General features: G+C 47.3%; 2 protein-coding genes across 2 annotated transcripts in view; both read left to right on the forward strand.

Moving 5' to 3' along the window:
* The window catches only part of Drc8 (dynein regulatory complex subunit 8), a 137,141-nt gene extending 120,558 nt beyond the window's left edge, over positions 1 to 16,583 (forward strand). The window contains exon 7 of the mRNA XM_087194082.1: positions 1,092 to 16,583. Coding sequence (XP_087050208.1) covers positions 1,092 to 1,114 — 23 coding nt within the window. The 3' untranslated portion in view covers positions 1,115 to 16,583. The remainder of the gene's footprint in view (positions 1 to 1,091) is intronic.
* The window catches only part of Kif26b (kinesin family member 26B), a 548,528-nt gene continuing 528,720 nt past the window's right edge, over positions 1,155 to 20,962 (forward strand). Inside the window, exon 1 of the mRNA XM_087194066.1 lies at positions 1,155 to 1,286. Coding sequence (XP_087050192.1) covers positions 1,272 to 1,286 — 15 coding nt within the window. The 5' untranslated portion in view covers positions 1,155 to 1,271. The remainder of the gene's footprint in view (positions 1,287 to 20,962) is intronic.

Here is a 20,962-nt window from a genome sequence, read left to right on the forward strand (position 1 = left end):
GGAACATTAAAGGACCATGTTCTAGGTCCTAGCAAAATCTCGCATAATATTTGGGCCTTTGCATCTAGATGAGGCTGCTCCAAAGGCCAACATCTTCATTGAAATCAAGAAATAGTCTGTCTATTGGTTTGTTGTTTTTTTTTTCATCTTTTGCATAGATTACCAAAATAAGACAGTTCTTCCTCAGGTTTTGCGATTTGGGACGTGTTTATAGGAGTCTGAGTCACACTGCCCAGTGGTCCCACAGCCCCAGAGGAAGAGGAAGTGTCAGTGGTCAGCTGTCCCTTGGGAACCCTGCCATCGTTATTCTTTAAATTTACTGAGTTGACACCAACAGCCAAAGGCGTTTGCTAGGCTTTAGTGTGGACTTATCCACCACAAAAAGGCAGGGAGGAAAGCTCCTAACTGGGAAGAAACTTCAGCCCGGGGCTGCTGCACCACACAAGCTCACAGAGACTTGAGAAAAAGTCTGGTTTTTTTTTCCTTTAATAAAAAACAGTTGCGTGCATAAATTTGTAAAAACCCAGCTTCTTCATCAGAATACTGAATCTGCTAGTAAATGTATGTATACAAGCAAAGCAAAGACCAAAAATTCATGCTATGCTGCTAAAGATCGTAACTTGTGTTGATAACAGGATCATGGGAAAGAGCAACAAAGGCATAAGAGAGATAGAAGGCATATGTTTTTCCTCACCTGGGTCTAGGGTGTCTGTTGGGGACTCACCTGCGCTGTGTCGACACCACCCAGTGCACACGGGTGGGACTTTTGATGCCAGGTGACCAGCAGGGACAAGAAATGTCCAGTTACTGTCCCCCTGCTGACAACGGGGGATAGGTGATTGTAAAAGGAAAGTACAGCTCCTTCCTCCTCTCTCCTCATCCCCACCTCCCACAAGTCGTCTTTCACAAAAAATATGCAGCAGAAACTTCTTTCTTTGCAGTGCATTGGATTTTTCTAGGGCTGCAAAAGTGAATGAACTGATGAAGGCTACATGACTGTCTTACTGGCACAGCACCTATAGAGTTTGGCTCTTTCTGTCTTCTTGAAGATGTTTCAAGTGCCTTCTTTCTTTGTCTGCCTTCACTTTCAGAAAAGGCAGCTTCTTCCTCCTGATTCTGAAATTCCCTGTGCAAACAGCGAAGCGAGGCGCCTAGTGGAACCTGAGGGTATGCAGGACGAGGCCTGGGGCAGTGGGAAGTTCTGCTCTCTTCACATCCACCTCAGCTAATCTGGAAGATGCCAGCAGGGTGTTTTTTTTCCCCCTGTATGAATGATCCCTATTACGGTACTGTACTTTTTTATTTAATGTCACCTTTAAGATTATTTGCTAGTATATATTTACTAGAAAAGTTCACTGAAAATTTTATTATATGGTGTTTAGAGTCGCGTGAAAGTACTTGACTTTTAAACTTCTTTGTACTTTGCTTTTACTGTGGTGAAATATACATAACAGAGAATTTACTATTTTAACCATTTCTGTGCACACAGTTCAGTGGCACTAAGTACTTTCATGTCTTTGAGCCGCTGCCATCTCCCTCATCCCCAGAACTTCGTCCTTCCCCCCGGAAACTCTGTCCACATTACACAACATCTCTCCAGTCCCTCTTTATACTTGTTTAAAGTAAGCTTTTATAATAAAATCTTAGGCTTTCAAAAACAGATTATATCTTCATCCAGTGCTTAAAGATTGTATCTGCTTATTCTGCTGTGCTTCCAAGATTATTTTTTCTGTGCAGTTTCTTTCTTGAAAAACTCATCTCGGTATCTTACAGATGAGTCAGCCTAAAAGGAAAGTTGCAATGCCAATTTTTTGAGGTTTTCAGGCAACTCCCCATAAAGATGCTAAGAAAAGCTATTAAGAGTATATCTAGTAAACTAGTACAACCACTGTGAAATCAGTATTGAGATTTCTCAGAAACCTGAAACTAGAAATTCCTTTTGAGCCAGCTATTCCCTTTCTAGGTATCTTTCCCAAAGAATTAATATCATATTAAAGTGATCCATGCATGCCCATGTTTATAGCAGCATAACTCATAATAGCTAAATCTTGGAATCAGCCTGTATGTCCATCAGCAGATGAATGGACAAAGAATTTGTGGTATTTAGACCCAGTGGAGTACTACTCAGTCATAAAGAAAGATAAACTTGAATCAGTTGTAGGAAAATGGATGCACCTTGAGACCATAATGTTAAGTGAAATAAATCAGACACACAGGCTTAAATAGCACATGGCTTCTCTTATATGTAAAACCCAGCGTAAAAGAGGAAAATAAAAGATAGATAAGAGGAAATAGGGAGGTAGATCATTTTCAAGGGGGAAGAGGATGAAGAGATGGAGGGAGGAGGAGGAAGGGAAGGGAAAGGGGATGAAATAAGGAATCGAGATGGGTTATATACAGGTATGAACTCCACAAAAGGAGTGTAAATGGAATGTAAACATTATGTGCTGCACACATATACTAACTAAAACAAAAAATAATTTAAAAAAGAATATATCTAAGAGTTACTTTCAGTAACATCAGTAACTCAATTAACATGAAGGTTGTTCACCAAAGATGATGGCTCCGTGTGGCCTTACTCCACTGTCTTTCATTTTTCAACTCAGCAGCATTTTATGAAACTCACAGCTTGCTCCGCACTGTACCAAGCACAGGGGGAAATAGAAAAATCAAAGTCGTGGTTACTGCCTGGAACAGCAGCAGTTCCTGGGGAAAAATGCAGTAGGAGAACATGCCAGTCCCTTATTTAGAGCTGACTACAGAAAGCATAGTAACTTCTAAAATTAGTACGCTGTTATGAACATGCAATATAACCATTAATATGTTCAAATATTAACTACTGAATGCTGAAGTATATTACAATAATAACAATAATATTAAATCCTAACAGTCATTAAGCCTTTGCTTTGTGCCAAACAACATACCAGGCTTTTAACTCACATTATCTCATTTAATCCTGACAAACACTTACAATTAGCTGCTGTTATTATCCCCAGTCCACAGCTAAAACAGTTGATACGCAGAGATTCAGGGCCAGGTTCTAAGCAGTGATGAAATGAGGATCCCAGCTCTGATGTGCCCAGCTCCAGGGCCAAGCCTGGTGTTCGTCATCGTTGTTAGGACAGCCGTTGCCGTCCCATGACATCATCTAGGGCGTTTTATCTCCATTCTGGAATTAAAGACTTTGCACCATTACATTTTATCTTTCAATGAAGTGGAAATGCAAAGGGATCTGTGTGTTAAAAGGCTTGCAGGCAGAGGATGTGAAGTTCTGTAACACCACCACTTGGTCCCTGCCACCAGGTCCCTCACTGCTGTGCCCCACCTGTTTGTGTCTTCTTAACAGCTGTCTTCCCGGCCCTCCCTCACTCGCTTCCCCGTGACTTCCCTGTGGAGGCCACCATGGTCAACCAGCTGCCTAATCCCACCGTTTTCTATTTTAGGCTTGAGGACCAGTTTGTGAGGAAATTCGGTGGTGCTTGATGGCCTACCTGCTTGTTTGGTGATATATGGCAGTTTTTATTTCTTAAGTGTGCATCAAAGAGAAACTGATCGATTTAATGTTTTTTGTTGTTGTTGTTGAAAACCATTGCACATTCTAGCATCAGGAAGGAGGAGAATCCTCTTGCTGGACCAGGAGTGGCTGCTGTGCCCAGGAGGGACGTTCTCACTAGAGACACCAGGGGGTGACTGTGGGTGAGAAGTGCAGTTGGCCAGGACAGGGAACAACTGAGCAGGGTCCAAAGGACCGATAGGAAGTGTCCTGACCTGCGATGGGGACAGAGGTTGTTTCAGGTGGAGACAGCACATGCAAGGATGTGGATTCTCAAGAGCCAGCTAGGTGAGGCTTCACGAGACCCTACAGCAGCAAGACCATAAATCCTCCAGGGAAAGAGGAAAGCGCCTTGAGTTTCTTGTTTCTGTATTTGTACCATAAATATGAAACTTTTATTTATATTTTTCTGAGGCTTTCAGCCACCGTGAGTATCTGGCTAAAGCCTTTCTTTGTTTTAAACTATATACACAGAGATTAATGTCAGAGTGGCATAAAAGCTGCTCTTGTGGGAATATTTTATCAACTAAGTACACGGAAGGGCTGTATAATAAAATGCTGGCTCTTTGGTTTTTATGGTGTGCTGCTTGGTACCAAGTGTTTTGTTTTTTATCTCCCTTCTGGTGGCTAATGCTTGTAAAGCCAGCAATGATGTTATCTAACATTCAAAATATCAATGTAAAAGCCTCTAAGCCCTGTGAAGAAAATTACTGTTTTTCTTCATTCTTTCACCAACATTGAGGAACTCCTGAAGAAATCCATGGTTAGGCAATTTGTATTCAGACTGTTGTTACTGAATCTGGCTTTCTTCTTTTTATTTTTTTCCTTCAGAACCGGGGATCGAACTCAGGACCTTGCGGTTTTGAGACAGGTGCGGCATCACTGAGCTAAATCCCCAACCCCTGGCTTCCTTCTTTTAATAGATGATGACAGAGAAATTAAAGCACATCCTCTTCGTGTGAACTTTTGCTTTTGGGGATCGAACCCAGGGCCTTGAGCATGCTAAGCTTACCCTATATCACCAAGCCACACCTCTGGCCTCTCACTTAGTTTTAAATTTGCCCCCAATGGGGAATAATAACCACTAGTCTGGGGAATGGCTGCTCAAGCAAAAGCCTCCTGAGAATTACCAAACAGAATCATTTTGAAACTGTGGGATGGGCCTACCCATCCTCCTGCATATTTATTACACCCAGACCAATCTTAGAGCCCGACATGTCCAAGCCCTGCCTTGGGAAACAGGCGAGGGGGAGTCAGAGTAAACCGTGGTACCTATAACACATTTTTAAGATCAAAATTGTAACCCAGTCTCTCCCAGGAAGCCATCAGTAAATCTTTTGTGGAGGAGGCTGCTGGGGATGGAAGCGGGGCCTTGTGCATGCCAAGCACTTGCTCTGTAGTGAAGACGCACCTGCCACCATCAGTGAACTCTCAAGGGGAGCACTTGGGCTGGGGTGGGGAGGGGCTGGGCTGGGCTGTGAGGTTTGCTGAATGGCCTTGAGGTTTGCCCTGGGCAGCTTCCTCTGGAGAACGGGGAGAGCCCCGAGGCCCACTTTCTAAACTTTTAGAACTAATGGCATCCTTCAGCTGGCAGATGCTATGCACACCTGCATACTGGCGGCGTGATGTATGGGTAGTGCCAGCTGGCGTCTCTACCTATTATGTGGGGGGTGGGAGAATTGTTAAGAAGAAGAAATGAAGTCATGGGTAGGTTTGCAGTTTATTATAGTAAATACTTCTAATTCACAAATGGAAAAACAAGTGTGAACTTTCAGCCAAGGCATAGTCATGATTTTCAGTAAAATAATGTCTTATTTCTGATGACTTTAGGAATGATGACCAACCACAGATTTGAATGAAACTTTCAGAGTTAGTTAACTCAAGATTTCTTCACCAGAAAGCAATATATAAGAAATTGGAGGGCCGGGGATTTAGCTCAGTTGTTCTGCTGCCTGCCTCACAAGCAAAAGGACCCGAGTTTGATCCCCGGAACCAAAAAAAATAAAAGAAGAAAGAAAGAAATTGGAGAGTTTATTTCTTTTTCATAATAAAAGTGGCCATTAAGAGTAACAAACTAAGCCTGCAAGGTGGTGCACACCCATAATCCCAGCTCCTCAGGGGCTGAGGCAGGAGGATTGCAAGTTTGAAGCCATCCTGGGCAACTTAGTGATATCCCATATTAAAGTAAAAAAATAAAAAAGATCGGGGGTATAGCTCTATGGTCCTGGGTTCGGGCCCCAGTGCCCCCCCCCCCAAGAGTAAGGAACTGATCTTAGTGCATATGCTGGGGTGTCAGAGAGAGGCTGTTAGCCATTTAAAGTAAGATGGATGATCATAGCCCCCCAAATGTGAAAGTAATAAATCACCTGATTTATTTTTTGAATGAATAAAAGTGTTCATGATGTATGGCACCGTTTTTATTTCTTAACCATGCATCAAAGCATATAAAAGAAGTCTAAAAGCTCCCAGAGTAAAAACTAATCCTTCCTTATAAACTAGACTCCACAGCATCCGGTCCCCCGCCCCAGCTCACCAGCTGTTTGGATTCTTACGTAAGCAGGTGGGTCGGGTCGCGTCCTTTATGAATATCTATGCATCACATTCGTTTTTCACTGAGCACAGATCCTATACATTCTGTTCATAAATATATACACATCTGCCTCGTTTGTTTCGATGTCTGTATAAGCTTTTTATTTCGGTTCGTTCTGCTGGGGTGCTTGCGGACCCACGGCTCTCCCTACAGCCTCACCCGAAGCCTCGCGTGGTGCTCAGCTGCACGGATGGACCGTGTTTTATTTAGCCAATCCCTGTTTAAGGAGTAAGGAGGTTGTTCGCAATCTTTCACAAATTCCGAATTAAATTACAGCGTGTATAACATATGTAATCAGGCCCAGTCTTCCTTACTTTCTTTTGCCTGGTAGATTTTGGCTCCTTATTTTATTTTCAACATTTCCAGAGCATTTGGTTTTGGATGTGTATCTGGTTATACCCAAGCATTGATCGTGTATTTCTAGCAGTTGCTATAGCAGTTGCCATTTTATTTTTTTAATTAAAAAATTGTTTTTGTTTTATGAGACAGGGTCTCACTATGTAGTTCAGGTTTACCACGAACTCACTATGTCTTGAACTCATGGTGACCCTCCTGTCTCAGCCTCCCAAGAGCTGGGATTACAGGCATGTACTACCATCCATGGCTTTTAATGTCCATTTTAGACACAGAGACACCTGTCACTGAGTTGATTAAAGGAAGAGCTTCTGACTTAGTTTCTTAGGTGGGATGGTACCTAGCAGTCAAGGCCCAATGGTATGGGCTAATGCAGTTGGGGCAGATTGCCGACTCAGAATAATGGCAAGTTTGGCCCGTGTTGACTTTCACTCCACTAAACCCCTGAACAATACAGCCCTTCACCTTCTCCAAGAACGAGGTATTGGAGGTGTTGATGGGAGTGGTGTGAAACCAGGTCAAGTCTGGGATGGTCAAGCATAGAATTCTGTTTTCAAAATATTTAGGACAAATACAGTTCAAAGTTAATCTGGTTAGTTACATTTTTGCTTGGTTTTTAAAACTTTCCATTTTTTCCCTGAATTATGAAACATAAGTAATTCAGAAGCAGAATTTTCAGGAAGTTTTATCCCCTTTTTGTAAAGAAAGAAACAAGTAACATAAGCTGTATTTTGCACGATCTATGTGCGTGTCCACAAAATCAGCTCCCTGGGTACCACACTGCTTGCTCCATCCTGCGGGAAAGTTCCTTCCCGGGGCACAACGTGGAGGCCCCAGGGGCCCAGTGTCAGGTCCCTGATGGCTCGGGCTGGCTCCTTCCCCTTGGCTGTCCTCAGGGCGTCTGTCTGTCGGCCTGGAGGGTCTTCCAGGCACTCTATGCCAGGGAGGGCGTCTTAGCACCATCACAGAGCAAATGTTGTGGGGTGTGACCCGGTGGTAGAGACCTCGGCCCAGGACCACACTACTTCATACTCTTATAGCTGAAAAGCATTCCATTGTTAGGAAATATACTTTGTCCTCCATATCCTTGGTTTATGGGGCCATGCCTTCTGTTCAATCTACCATGCATGGAAAATATTTGAAAAAAATGAGCCTGGACTGAACATGTGTTACCTAAGCAATAGTGCACAACAACTCTTCACATAGCATTACACCATGGTGGGTATTATAAGTTGTCCAGAGATGACTGAAGTTGTCTCTGGTTTCTTAAGAAGCTATTTAAACAAAATCAGAGAGAAAATCAGGAATGAGGAAACCATGGTGAGCTGAGCTGGGGAGGGGCTCAGTGGTAGTTCGTGTGTTTAGGATGCAAGAGACCCCGGGTTTCATTCCACACACACACGCACATGGAGGAAGCCACAACTGTGGAGAAACAGTGGACCTAAATCAGGATGGCAGGGAAGGAAGTGTCCATGAGATGAGGTTAGCAGAATTAGAAAGCAACTGAGCAGAGGAAGGGGCTTGAGGAAAAGGAGGGTGTTATGTGGCTGATATGACAGAAGAGCCTAAAAACAACCACTGCTAAATGTGTATGACATCTCAGGCAGACCTTGGAAGAAAATATAAGCTAAGTAGAGAAAAGTGTGCTACCAGGGAGAAAAAGAAAATTATCAACTCTAGAAAATAAAAAATTGTGTACAAGAGAGGAACATGTAATCCTAGCACAAAAGGCTCACAGCACAAAGGCTCCAGGAGTGAATGATATCACTTTCTCATCATGGCAATACTATTTATATTGCCTGTGTTTACATTCCAGCTCTGTCACCTGACCAGCTGTGTGACCTTAGGCACATTACTGACTTCCTCTGCACCTCAGCTTCCTCATTTGTAGACTAGGATAATAATAGCACCCACCTCATGAGGTTGTGCTTAGAGTGAAAGGAGATGATTCATGTGAAGAGCTTATTGGCTTAATTAACTAATATTTATTGAGCACCTACTAGGTACCAGGCATTGTGGTAGGTGCTTGCAATAAGTCTCTGCTCAGGGAGGCATCAAGAAGTAGGGCTCTTTGGGTGAAGACCTGACAGACATGAAAGGGTCAGCCACGCTGTCCTGTGGAGAGAAGGCCCAGGCAAGAGAGCAGGCTGGTGCAGAGGAACATGGATGGGAGAATTCTAGCACATTCAAGAAAGAACACGGACACCAGTGTGTCTGGAAAGAGAGAGGGGAGGGAGAAAAGTGTCACGGGATGCATTGTGTCCCCAACCCCTGCGAAGTTCTGACCCCACTTCCTCAGAATGTGACTGGTGCAGTGTGAGCTCGACTGTCCCCCGAAGGCCTGGATGCTGAGGCTTGGGCCCCCGCCCTAGTGCCGTGGGAGGCAGTGGACCTCTAGGAGGTGACCCCGGGTGGGAGGAAGGCAGGTCGTTGGGGCGGTGCTCCTGAAGGAGATATTGGGACCCTGGCCCTTGCATCTTCTTCTCTGTCATTTCCTGTCAGTGAGGAGGGAAGGTTTGCTCCACCTCAGGTCCCTCCATTGCTGTCCTGCACTCCCCACAGAGGCCTCACAGCCACGGGTCCGCCTGACCATGGACTGACACCTCCAGAACTAAGCCAAAATCGACCTGTTCACTTCCTAAGCTGAATGTCTCGGTTATTTTGACAGAAATGGAAAGCTGACACAGTAACTTATTTGAAAACAGGATTTCAAAATAAAGATAACTGAGGTAAAATGAAGTCATTGGATAGGGCAGGCCTTACCTGTTAGGATGGTGTCCTTAGAAGAAGGCAAAGTTTGGACACAGTGACTATGGAGAGGAGATGAGGCGAAGAGACATGAGAAGATGCCACTTACACACCAAGAGCCCTGAGGTAGATCCTTCCTTGTGATCACAGCCTGCAAGGAACCAAGCCTGCTGGCACCTTGAGAAGGCCTTGATCTCGAGTTTGGATGATCTTGGACTTCTAGGGTCTAGAAACGTGAGGCAGTCAGTGTTTGTTATTTAAGCCACCTCATTTGTGGTGCTCTGTTATGGCAGCCTTAGCGAGTGAAGACAGAGTCAGTCAGAGACAAGCTGGGAGTCCTTAAAAGATTTTGAAGCCATGCATGGTAATGCACAATTTAGTCCCAGCTGCTGGGGAAGCTGAAGCAGGAGGATCACATGAGCCCAGGAGTTCAAGATCAGCTGGGCTGAGGAAGAATGATCTCATGTGCACTCCAGGAGGTTCATGTGGGCTGTGTGTGTGGGATGACCCTGGGGTGGGGGTGGTGGAGGGAAGATGGGTTAGGAAGCATTGCAGAGGTGGGGGGTGGGGCTTGGGCCAGAGCTGTAGCCATGGGGATGCTGAGAAATGATCAGAGTTTGGAGATGGTTTGAAGGTAGAACCAATGGGATTTCCTGACAGCTGGATGTGGTGAGTGAGCGAAAAAGAGAAGGAAGGAAAACTCCAACACTGGGGACTTTGCAAATGGCAGGACAGAACTGCCCTGGGCAGGGGTGACCCAGACTGCCAGGGGACAGCCTTTGGGGTCGATCAGCAGGAGTCCGGCGGGGGACGTGTTGAGTTTGAAACATGCAGCGGCCATCTAAGTGGAGATGTCAGGAGGAGAACTGGCCTCATGGGCCTGGGGTCAGCGAGGGAGCCACAGGGAAGTCTCCAGCGGTGTCCAGCTGTGACAATGCCTGGCACCTAGCGCGAGTCCCCTCACACCAGCTCATTCTTACTCTCCTGAATGTGTCGGTGAACAAGGAGTGTGGCGAGTAAAAGCTAAGTGTTTAGACTCCGCCACAGGGTGAAAGAGCGAATGTCTCCAGCAGACAAATCAGGAGCAGCATGGTAAGCATGTTTGGAGAAATGGAGGCAGAGCCCTTGGAAAGCTCCCATGGTTGGCTCTGGGAGATGGGCCCAGGTGGGCAGTGGAGGGGATTTTTGAACAATTGTGTGTGCACTTCTTTGATAAAGACATGTTAAAGGACACCGAAGGAGGGCTTTGCTGTGCACACACATGCTTGTCCGTGGTGACGTAAGAATGGTGCTGGGGACTGGCTTGTGGGGGCCCTGTGTGGCTGTGACTGACTCCCGCCTGGGGACCCCTCATTTAATGACATCTTACTCTTTATTTCTTATGCTCTTTTCTGACAGAAAACCAGATGCCCAGCAAGGCCAGGAGTAACACTGGCAGAGGGGAAGAGCAAGACTAGGAAGAAAGGGCCAAGGATTTAGCTCAGTGGTTCTGCCACCTGCCTCGCAAGCGCAAGGCTCTGAGTTCCATCCCTGGTACAAAGAAAAAAAAAAAAAAACTAGGAAGAAAGTGATTAGAAAAATTTTCCTTCTCGAAGGTTCTACCTCCCATTCTTCCTCCCTGCTGCGCTGCTGAGGGTGGGTAGAAAATGAGGCCACACCTTCCCACCCTGTCCCTGTGACACTGTAATCTCCCCAGCTCAGCAGCCTCTGCGGTCCCCAGCTCTGCAAAGACGATGTGGCCTTTCTTCTTCAAGAGACAAACAAACGCAGGTAGCAAATGACGAAAATGAGTGGGTATCGGGAGACACGGTGACCCGAACATGTGGGGGAGGAGAGGGTGGAAGTGGCTGAGAGTCAGTAATGACCTGATGCATAGCTGTTTGCTTATTTTCTCTGGCTTTTGCTCCAAATGAGTGGTTTAGCTCCCACACAGTGAAGTGTGAAGTATAAATGTGGCTTCATTATGGGCGATTTTCAGGGTGGTGGTGGCATGTTTTCCGGAAGTCCCCGGCACCCTGAAGAGAGGTTGGGAAAAGGAAGCAGAAAGAACACCAGAAGGGAATCAGAAAGTAGGAGGTGAGAAAGAAAAAAGCCAAACAAGGTGAGGGAAAGGAAATTATAACAAAAGATAGGGCTGGGTGTGGCTCAGGGTGTTTGCCTAGCATTTGCAGGCCTGGGTTTCAGCGCCAGTTCTGCCCCACCCATCCCACCCCCCAAAAAAAAGAGAGAGGAAAAGGAACAAAAAAGAGCTGCGATATAGGAGGCAAGAGAAAGGGCTGAAGAAATCAGTTTGTGACTTGGTGGTATAGTGGGCTCACGTCCTAGTTCCCTGAGGCCGCGTGGCAAATCACCACAACGCGATGGCTCAGAAGTGAGGAAGGACATCTATTCTCAGACGGCTCTGGAGATCCAAGTCCGCACTCACGGTGACTGACTGCGGCCGTGCTGTCTCCACAGGTGCTCCAGACCGCCTGCCTCACCGCTTCCAGCCTCCATGGCTCCGGGCCTTCCTTGGCTTGGAGAAGCAGAACTCTAATCTCTCCCCAGCCCTCCCCTGGCCTCCTCCACTGCATTGCACCAGTGTGTGTGTGTCCCACATTTCCTGTTTCTGTCTCTACTGCAGATACCAGTCACTGGATTCAGGGTCCAGACTAAGTCCAGGGCAGTCTCATCTTGAGATACCTAATTACATCTGAGAAGACCCTGTTTCTGAGGAAGGTCACACTCACAGGTATTGGGGTGCAGAGGGCTGCCCAGTACCATCTCCTCTAATTCATTAAATTCATTAATGGATTAATTCTTAAGTTCATTAGTTTTAGGTTGAAATCCTAATTCCAGTGTGACAGTGTTTGCAGGTGGGGCCACAGAAAGGGTGTTCCAGGGAGAAGGTAGCGTGTCCAGCTGGAGGGACCACTGAGGGCTTCCTGGCGCTGGAGGCTTAGGAGGCAGGTCTGACTGTGTGATATGTATGAAAGGGCATTCTAGGCAAAGCAACAACAGAGTTAAGGAGTGGTGAGAGAGCTTATGTTGGCGACAAAATAACTAGGATAACCTAACAGCGTGGCTCCAGGTTTCAGCTCCTGGGCAGCTGGCCCTGTTGCCTTTGGGGCTGTGACCCGGCAGCACATCATGGCACATCATGCTCGCTGCACGGTGACCTGGAAGCAAAAGAGAGCGGGGTCAAGGCTGGGGTCCTAATACCCCTTTGAGGGCACACATTCAATATCCCAGCTCCCTCCCACAAGACTCCGCCTCCTGAGGGTCCCCCCACAGTGGTGTTATTTGCTGGTGACCAAGCCTTTAGCATAGGTACTTCTGGGGGTCAGGGAAGATCCAAACTGTAACAGTGCTCACGGCAGGCATGGGAGTAACTGGTTCTGCTGGGCCAGACGTCAGTCTGTGCTGGATTAGGGTGCGGGGTATTAGGGTGGCGAGGCCGGGCTGGGCCTGGCAGAGCAGGCCCTGAAGGCCAGAGAGGAGCTTCTTCTGCAGACACAAGCTTCTCAGCTTGGGAGAGAAGGCACAGGCTTCTCTGGGGTGGGTGCCGCTGCAGAAAGCAGCTCCGAGAGCTGCAGTGTGCCCCTGGGGCAGGGCCATCCCGTCACTGGCCATGGAGCAGGGACCGCACTGCCACAGGAGGCTCTCAGGAAGCTACCTGCAAGACAATGGGCCAGGATGAGATCAGAGGAGAGTCCCCCAGGGACATCGCCCCATCACCCCAGTTAAGAAGAACAGAGGCTCATGGAGGCCATGGCTGTGGGGAAAGAGGAAAGCAAGGGGCCTGAGGTCTTAGCGCAGGAGTGCGGAGGGGCCACCCAGCAGTCTGGGCCAGGCAGGGCGAGGCTCTTCTCGCTGGCTGCTCACTCCTTGCTTAGGGTAAGACAATGTGGACGTGGACGCAAGTCTCACTGCAGGCCAGAAGCGGAAAGGCCCATTTGCTGTCGGTTAATGCTTTTCCCGAAAGTTGTTTGCTGTCACTTACTCTATAGCTAGGGAGGATGACCATCAAAAATCTACCTTTTATTTGGGTGATGGGAAGGCTGAAATATTTCACTGGTCCCTGCTGACACACGAGCTGTTGTCAGGCCTGAAGACTCCCTGGCCCACTGAGAGCTGGGGCAGGCTAGGGGCCCTGAGAGGAGGGGAGAACAGACTGGAAGCCAGACGTGGCCTGGACTCAGGGAGAAGCTCAACTTGCCACTGGGCGTTGCCCTCATCCGACTCTTGCCCTGAACCTTGAACCACTGATGTCTCCATGCTTTCTCCCTTCATACCCATCCCATCAGTCAACATTTGCCTTGCAGTGAGCAATCACACGGAAAACCTGGAAATAGTTATGGTGAGTACAATAAGCCAGCCTGAGAAGGACAGACACGGTGCAAATCTACCCACCTGAGCAGCACAGTAGTCAAATCCACAGGAGAAGGGCGGTTGCCAGGGGCCAGGGGAAGGGAGACTTGCGAGCTATTCAAGGGGTGCAGTTTCAGTTCTGCGAGGTGAAAGAGCTCTGGGGATGGGTGGTGGGAATGGACGTACCACAGTGTAACCACACTTGGTGCCGCTGAAGTGTGCACTTAGAAATGCTTAAGATGGGAATTTTTACGTTTATGTGCATTTTATCTCAACTCAAAAATACATCTATGCATGGATTTTACACACACACACACACACACACGCACACACACACACCTCTTACTGCAAGCACTGGGCACCTCCAGACCATCAGCCTGGCCCAGGCTGCCTGTGTCTCCAGCCAGGATTGTAGCAGTGACACCCTGCCTGGCCTCTGCCTCTGCCCTGGCCCCTGTCACTTTCTTCCCAATCCAGTACTCAGGAAGATCCAGGTAAAACTTAAAGCCGAACCTCCTCGCTCCTTAGCTCAGCACCCTCCCTAGGCCCCTCCACCCACGTGGAGGAAGAGACCAGCCCTTCCAGAGGCCACAGGTGCAGATGGGGCAGGTGGCCCGTGTCCCACTGTCACCTCTTACTGTTCTCTCCCTGAGCACAATCATCCCCTCACCCTGCGGTTCCTGCAACTGGTCACACCAAGCATCTTCCTGTCCCAGGGCCTTTGTCCCCACCATTCCCTCTCCCTACGAGCTCTGGGCCAGGTGGTGTCCTGCTTCCCTCCCTCAGATCCTTCAGGCCTCAGCTCAGATTCTCATGGGCACGGAGCCACCCTAGCCCCTATAAGCCCCTAGCTTATAAGCCCCTAGGAGCCCCTAGCTCCTGAGTCACCCACGCTAGCTGCCCTTCTTGGCCTGCCCTTGTCCACCTTCTGTGTTTGCTAGGCTGTTCATTTATTTCCAGTTTGCTTTCTTCACTCAGTGTAAGTTCCGGGTGTCTAGTCTTTCTCTGATTATGCTGCCTTCCTACATGGTTGTTGAATGAATAAGATTCCCCTACCCCTGCATCAGGCAAACAGAAACCACACTTGGTATTTCCAGCAGTTATCTCCCTTTATCCACTATCTGCAGTTTTAGCTATGTTTGGTCAACCACAATCTGGAAATATTGAGTGGCAAATTCCAGAAATAAACAATTTATAAGTTTTAAATTACTCTTGGTTCTCAGTATTGTGATGAAGTCTCATGCCATCCCGTGCTTTTTTTTGGTACTGGGGATCAAACTTGGGACCTTGCACTTGAGAGGCAGGCGCCAGAACCACTGAGCTGCATCCCTGGCCCCTGTCCTGTGCTGTCTTGCTCAGGACATAAACCTCATTTTGCCCAAGGTATCCATGCTGTATATGCGACCTGTCCGTTAGTCACTAAGTAGCCATGTTGGTTATTAGAGTGACTATCACAGTATCAGTATATTATAATTGTTCCATTTTATCTTTAGTTACTGTTGTTATTTTGGCTTGTGAGTTCTTAGGTTTCAGATTTCAGAGATGGCATGGAGGAAGGGCATGCTGGGGCGCTGGAGGAAAGCTGCTCACTGTGCATCCCTTGATGGCCAGAAAGCAGAGAGAAAGAGGGAGAGGAAGAGAAAAGAAGAAGGAGAAGGGGGAAGGGGAGGAGGAGGAGGGAGAGGAGGAGGGAGAGAAAAAGAAGAGCAAGAAGGAGGAGGAGAAAAAGGAGAAGGAGAAGGAGAGGAATGTGAAGGATAAGAGGAAGAAGGAGGAGGAGGAAGAGGCGGGAGGGGGAGAGGGGCCAGAAAAAAGGAAAGGACGGAAGAAGAGTACACCCCTCCAGGCCACACCCCTAGGGAGCCACCTCCTCCAACCGCGCGCCATCTCCTAATGGCACGCTCAGCAATTAACTCAGCAGTGGGCTGATGCTTTGATGAATATCACACCCACACGATCTGGTCACCTTCCAAAAGCCACGCCTCTGAACCCATGAACCTCTTGGGGGGCAGTTTACAATCTCAATAAAGCTGAGTTTCAAGGATTGGGGTTTGTTGGATTCCAGTGTTCGCATGTGGTGGGAACGACGACCTCAAATTCCCGAGAGGCGATTATAGCTGACGTGAGGAGCTCCGCTATGTGTGGAGCCTGGCCCCGTCCTGTCACGTGAGTGACCTAACTTAGTCCTGAGGTATGCATTAGCAGTCACCCTCATTTTCAGGGCAGGCAAAGAGAGCAGTCCAAGGCTGGACGCCGAGACAGCTATGGGGTCAGAATTTGAACCCCAGATGTTTGAATTTGGATCCTGAGCTTTTGTTTTTTGTTTTGTGGTGCTTGAGATGGAACCCAGGGCCTCATGCCTGCTAAGCAAGTGCTGTCCCTCGAGCCATATCCAGGCCCTGGAGCTCGAGTTCTTAAACTTTAGATCCCGTTTTCCCCAAAGCATGAAAACACAGGCTCTGGGGACCCCAGGGTGCCGCCGTGGACAGACATGAGAGAAGGATTTCGAAGCTTGTGTAAACTTGTCAGTAACATAAAAAAAGATGATCTGAATATAAAGCTTGAGAATTAGAAACAAAAGCCAGGAATAGGTGTCAAGAGGCATGGCTCGCTGGGTTGGGGAATCCTGGAGCAAAGAGAGGGTGGCGGGGGGAGGTGTGATTTGTAATTTGGGATTCTGATCGTTTCCTGGCCTTGTTAGCTTCTTTCATGATGCTGGGCATATTAATTTAACTTTCTGTGTGTGTTGGGGCTTCTTGTAACTAAAGTGAAACAACTATGTGAACTTCACTCACGAGATGATGAGGAAGGGGGAACCCTACTCGCTTAGTGTAAGTTATCTGGAAAACCCAATTGCTATGTTTGTGCTGGCAGGGAATTGAATACTGTTCTAGGAGATCTTCCAGGTGCCGCTGAGAATTCACTGGTGATAGGCTAGCGTTTGCAGTCGTGATTTTTACCTGGAAAGCCTGCCTCCACTTTCTTAACCTTAGCTGAAAACTGTCACTCCTAATTTTGATCTCCTAGGACTAAAGGCGTTTTTTATCTTTGTTCTCAGCCCTGGAAATGGACTTAGTGAAAACAGCCTTATTTTTATCAGAGCTCTTAAGATTTTATATGGATTCTAGTTGCTTTAATCTTCACTTTTAAGCAACTCTTTTAAAATTCTTTAATTACTGCGATCATAGACTGCATTTACCTTTTGGGCTATACGATGTTCAGAACAGAATGCAGTATTGTAGGTTGAGTTTCAGCTGAGGTATTTCACATAAAAAGCCAAGTACTTGAGGGGCTAAAGTTGTAAGTCAGCCTACAGCACTTGAGGCCCTGGGTTATATCCACAGCACTGCCAAAAAACAAAAAGCACTCAAATCCTGATATATGTGGATTTCTGCCAGAGACACACGGGCCACCCCCAGTGTTAGGGGCTTACAGATTAACCGGGCATCATGTACAGAATGTGCAACCATGAAACAGACATGTCAGATCCTAAGTTGGAGCTCTGTAATGAAAAACCATTGTGCACATTAGCTCTTTGTTTTTTGTTTTGTTTTGGGTACCGGGGATCGAACTCGGGTCCTTGAGTTTGTGCAGCAGGCGGCAAAACCACTGAGCTAAATCCCTGGCCCTCACATTAGCTCTTTGTACAGTGACTTTAGAAGCAACAGATCGAGTAAGGAAAAGGGCAAATGAAAAACAGACAGGTGGACAGTTCGTGTATGTCTGTGCTGTTAGTCATAGGGGCACTGGGAGGAAAGGTTGCTGTCCCAGAGAGGCTGTGGGGAATGTTACAGGTATGGGGACAAACCGGGGACAGGAGGTGGGCTACCGCGACGGAGCAAACACCTGTGTTCACTTGGGGTCCATTCACTCCCTCCTGCTTGTCTGTAGGGAGAGGCGCTTTCTAAATGTGCACGCAGATGTGGGTTCCCAGTCTATCTCCTTGATAGAGGAAGTGTGATGTTTCTGGCTTGCCTTTGTGCTTTTCATTTTCTCATAATTTGGAGGCTGCATTTTCACACTTTATTTCACTTCCGGCCAGAGTGTTGGCAACGCCTCTCAGTTTAGCTGTCTCTGCTTTTCATCAGTTGCTCTTCATTCCCCCCTTAGCAATTACTCGATAAGATGACAACTAAAGCTGGGTGTGGCGGTCTCTACGCTGGTGGTCCCAGCTGCTTGGGCGGCTGAGGCATGAGGCCTGCTTGCACCCAGGAGTGCGGGCCAGTCTGAGCACATAGCGAGACCCCTTCTGAAAAATAAAAAAGATGTAAGACAGGTTGGACCAGAGCTAAGGCTGGCCATAGGCCTCTCTGCCTTGGACATGAACCATATGTCTCAATTTGTGGCCTAGAGACTTTGGCTGTGCTTTCAGTCCATACACCTATGTTTATCCAAGCAATGAGACTTGCTAAGATTCACTGCAGTACAGTCTTCATCGAAATCTGTATGTCTCACCTCTAGCGGGGTCTTTCCATCTGCCCGGTGAGCCACATTATACAAAAGTGATCTGGCACACTGGGCACGGTTTCCTTTCTGCAGGACCCAGTGTTTACTGCTCCTCCTTCTTCTGGACCACTGAGGGTCCTCCACCCTTTCCTCATGCTTCTGTGTAGGCAGTGAACTTGGCCACATGAGAACATGGTCCAGCAGAGTCAATACAGGCTGTTTCTTCTCATTCCTTCACCTGTCCTGTCCATTCAGAACATTGAGGGGGTGTGTGTGTGTGGGACTGGGGTTGAATTCAGCGGTGCTCTACCACTGAGCTTCATTCCCAGCCCTTTTTATTTCTTGCTTTGAGGCAGGGTCTTACTAAGTTGCCCAGACTGGCCATGAACTTGCGATCCTCTTGTCTCAGATTCCCAAGTAGCTGAGATTAGAGGTGTGCACAGTATACCTGGCTGTGCACTGCATTTTGGCTTTTATTATTGCATTTTAGTTGGTGGCTCATCAGTCCTCATTGGCAGGGGTTTGCCAGGGACTCACCAGCAGCGGCAGGTGCACAGGAGGCATTTAATAATGACTGGGCTTTGTGTGCTCCATAGCCCTGCGAGTGACACTTCACTGCTGCCTGCTATTCCATGGAGACTCTGATTAGCAGTGGTGCAGCTAGGGGTCCTCTGGATCATTGTTCTCCTGGATCTTGGCTTCCTCATCCTTAACATGGGAATGAGAAGGTGGCTGTGAGGAATTATAAACCAATGAAGTGATTGCTTAGCATATGGCTGAATGTCAGGGGCAATATAAATACTTAATTTCATTTATTTAATAGTAGTGGGGTGGTCACGTGAATGTTGCTGTGGAAACCGTAACTCCTGAATTCCCTGACACTTACCTATGCTGTTGTCTTTCGGTGAGGATTTACATTTAAATCTTGTGATTTTTTTTCTTGTTAGAAAAGAACAAGAAGGATCACAGCTTGATTTTCAACGCAACCTCTTTTTTTTTGTTTTGTTTTAAAGAAACAGCGTAAGCAGCTGCTGTTGCCCCACCGGGAACATCTAGCATTTACTACCAGTTATTCTCATCTGATCTTTCTCTTTCCCTTTTTTCTTCCCTAAGGTCATATGTCTGTCTTCCATATATCCATCCATTCATCTATCCATGCACACATCCATGCATGCACACCTCCATCCATCTATGTATTCATCATGCCTCCATCCATCCATCCATCTATCCATCCATCCATGCACTGATGCAAACACTGCATTTCTAACTCATGAGTTGAATGGGTCAAATACGGGTAGATGAGAATAGTTGATTTCCAGCGAATGTCTGGAACTGAGAGTGCTTCCACTGGTGATGGAGACTGGATGGCAGATCTCGTGTAGCTAGTGAGCTGGGTAGAGGTGTCACAGAGAGGGTTTGTCACGGCAACAGTGGAGGCTTTGGCAACTCAGAGGAGAACCAGAGGCCCCACTCATTGGTTCTCGGCCTCTAGCGGCACATGGCTGGCTGTGAGACCCATTCAAGAGTGTGGGCAACAGCAGCGCTCTGTGGAACAGCCACTCTGATTCTGAGCCCTCCTGGGATCCTGCATCCCTGCAAGTCCGTCTCTGTCCCGAGTGGGTCCTCAGATGGCTCCTGCTCCTCCATGGTGGCCTTGCGAGGTCTCCCTGTGGCTGGTACTCCCATAGCCTGCTCCGTGCTGCTGCTGCACCTGCTGAGGTTCGCATGGCTGAGGTGGAGTGCAGGCCTCCTCTTGGCCGCAGCCACCTTGTTTTGACGGCTCCTGACAGAGATTGCGACCTTGTAATTAAGCAGTTCTCAGCTATGCCTTTTCCTGGGGCAGCAGGCACCAGGGCTCTCACCCGGGGCCCACTCTCCCGAGTCGCTCTGACTGGCAGGCAGCCCTGTGGGACGGGAACTGGACAGGCTGGGAATACACACAACCATGCGAGTGTGCTTGGAGGAAGAGGCAGTCGGATGATTGCCGCAGTCTCTCCTCCACATCAGACGTATCCTCCTCCTCCCACCTTTGTGGTTGCAGGAAACGCTATTTCCATCTCTTGGGCTCGGCTCATACGTCTGGAGAGCACCCTGCCTTCTCCAGCCCCCTCCAGCCTCGCTGATTGAGGGCTGACTGTTCTGGAATTGACCCCTCATTCTGGTCCCTCTTTTACCCTTCTCATGACTTTTAAAAAACAGCATTGTTGAGATATACTTTACATATGATAAAATTGGCCCCATTCAGGAACACGGTTCAGTATTTTTGGTCAATGTACTGAGTGATGCAGCCATCATCAGAAATCAGTTTTAGAACATTTTTATCACCCCAATAAAATCCCTCATGCCTATTTACAGTTAATCCACATCCCATCCCCACTCCCAGGCAACCACTATGCTACCCTCTGTCTTTATAGATTGGTCTTTTCTGAATATTTCATATAAATGGAATTGTACAATTTGCGGGCTCTGTTTCTGATTGCATTCATTTAGTATGCTTTTAAGGTTCATTTGTAATGTAACATGTATTATTTCTTCGTTCCTTTTCATTGCCAAATAATATTCCATTACATGGATATACCACATTTTCTCCACTCATTCATTAGCTGGGAGATATTAGGGTTGTTTCTACATTTTGGCTATTTATGAATAATGCTGGTACAATTTTGTGTGTAAGTCCTTGTGGGGACATATGGTTTTATCTCTCTTGGGGTACTTAGTGCGATTTAACAGTGGTACAATAATTTTGCATTTAACTTTTAGAGAAACTGCCAAACTGTTTTCCGAAGTGTCTGTACCATTTTACATTCCCACTAGAAATGTACGCAGGTTCTTACTTTTCCATCTCCTCAATATTGCTATTGTCTGTATGGTTATCTCATTATACTTTTAATTTTTTGTTTCCCTCATGACTAACAATGTCA

This window comes from Heterocephalus glaber, unplaced genomic scaffold (assembly GCF_053883595.1).
Source record: "Heterocephalus glaber isolate CG9 unplaced genomic scaffold, H.glaber_assembly_v1.0 deba00001600, whole genome shotgun sequence".
Classification (NCBI taxonomy): domain Eukaryota; kingdom Metazoa; phylum Chordata; class Mammalia; order Rodentia; family Bathyergidae; genus Heterocephalus; species Heterocephalus glaber.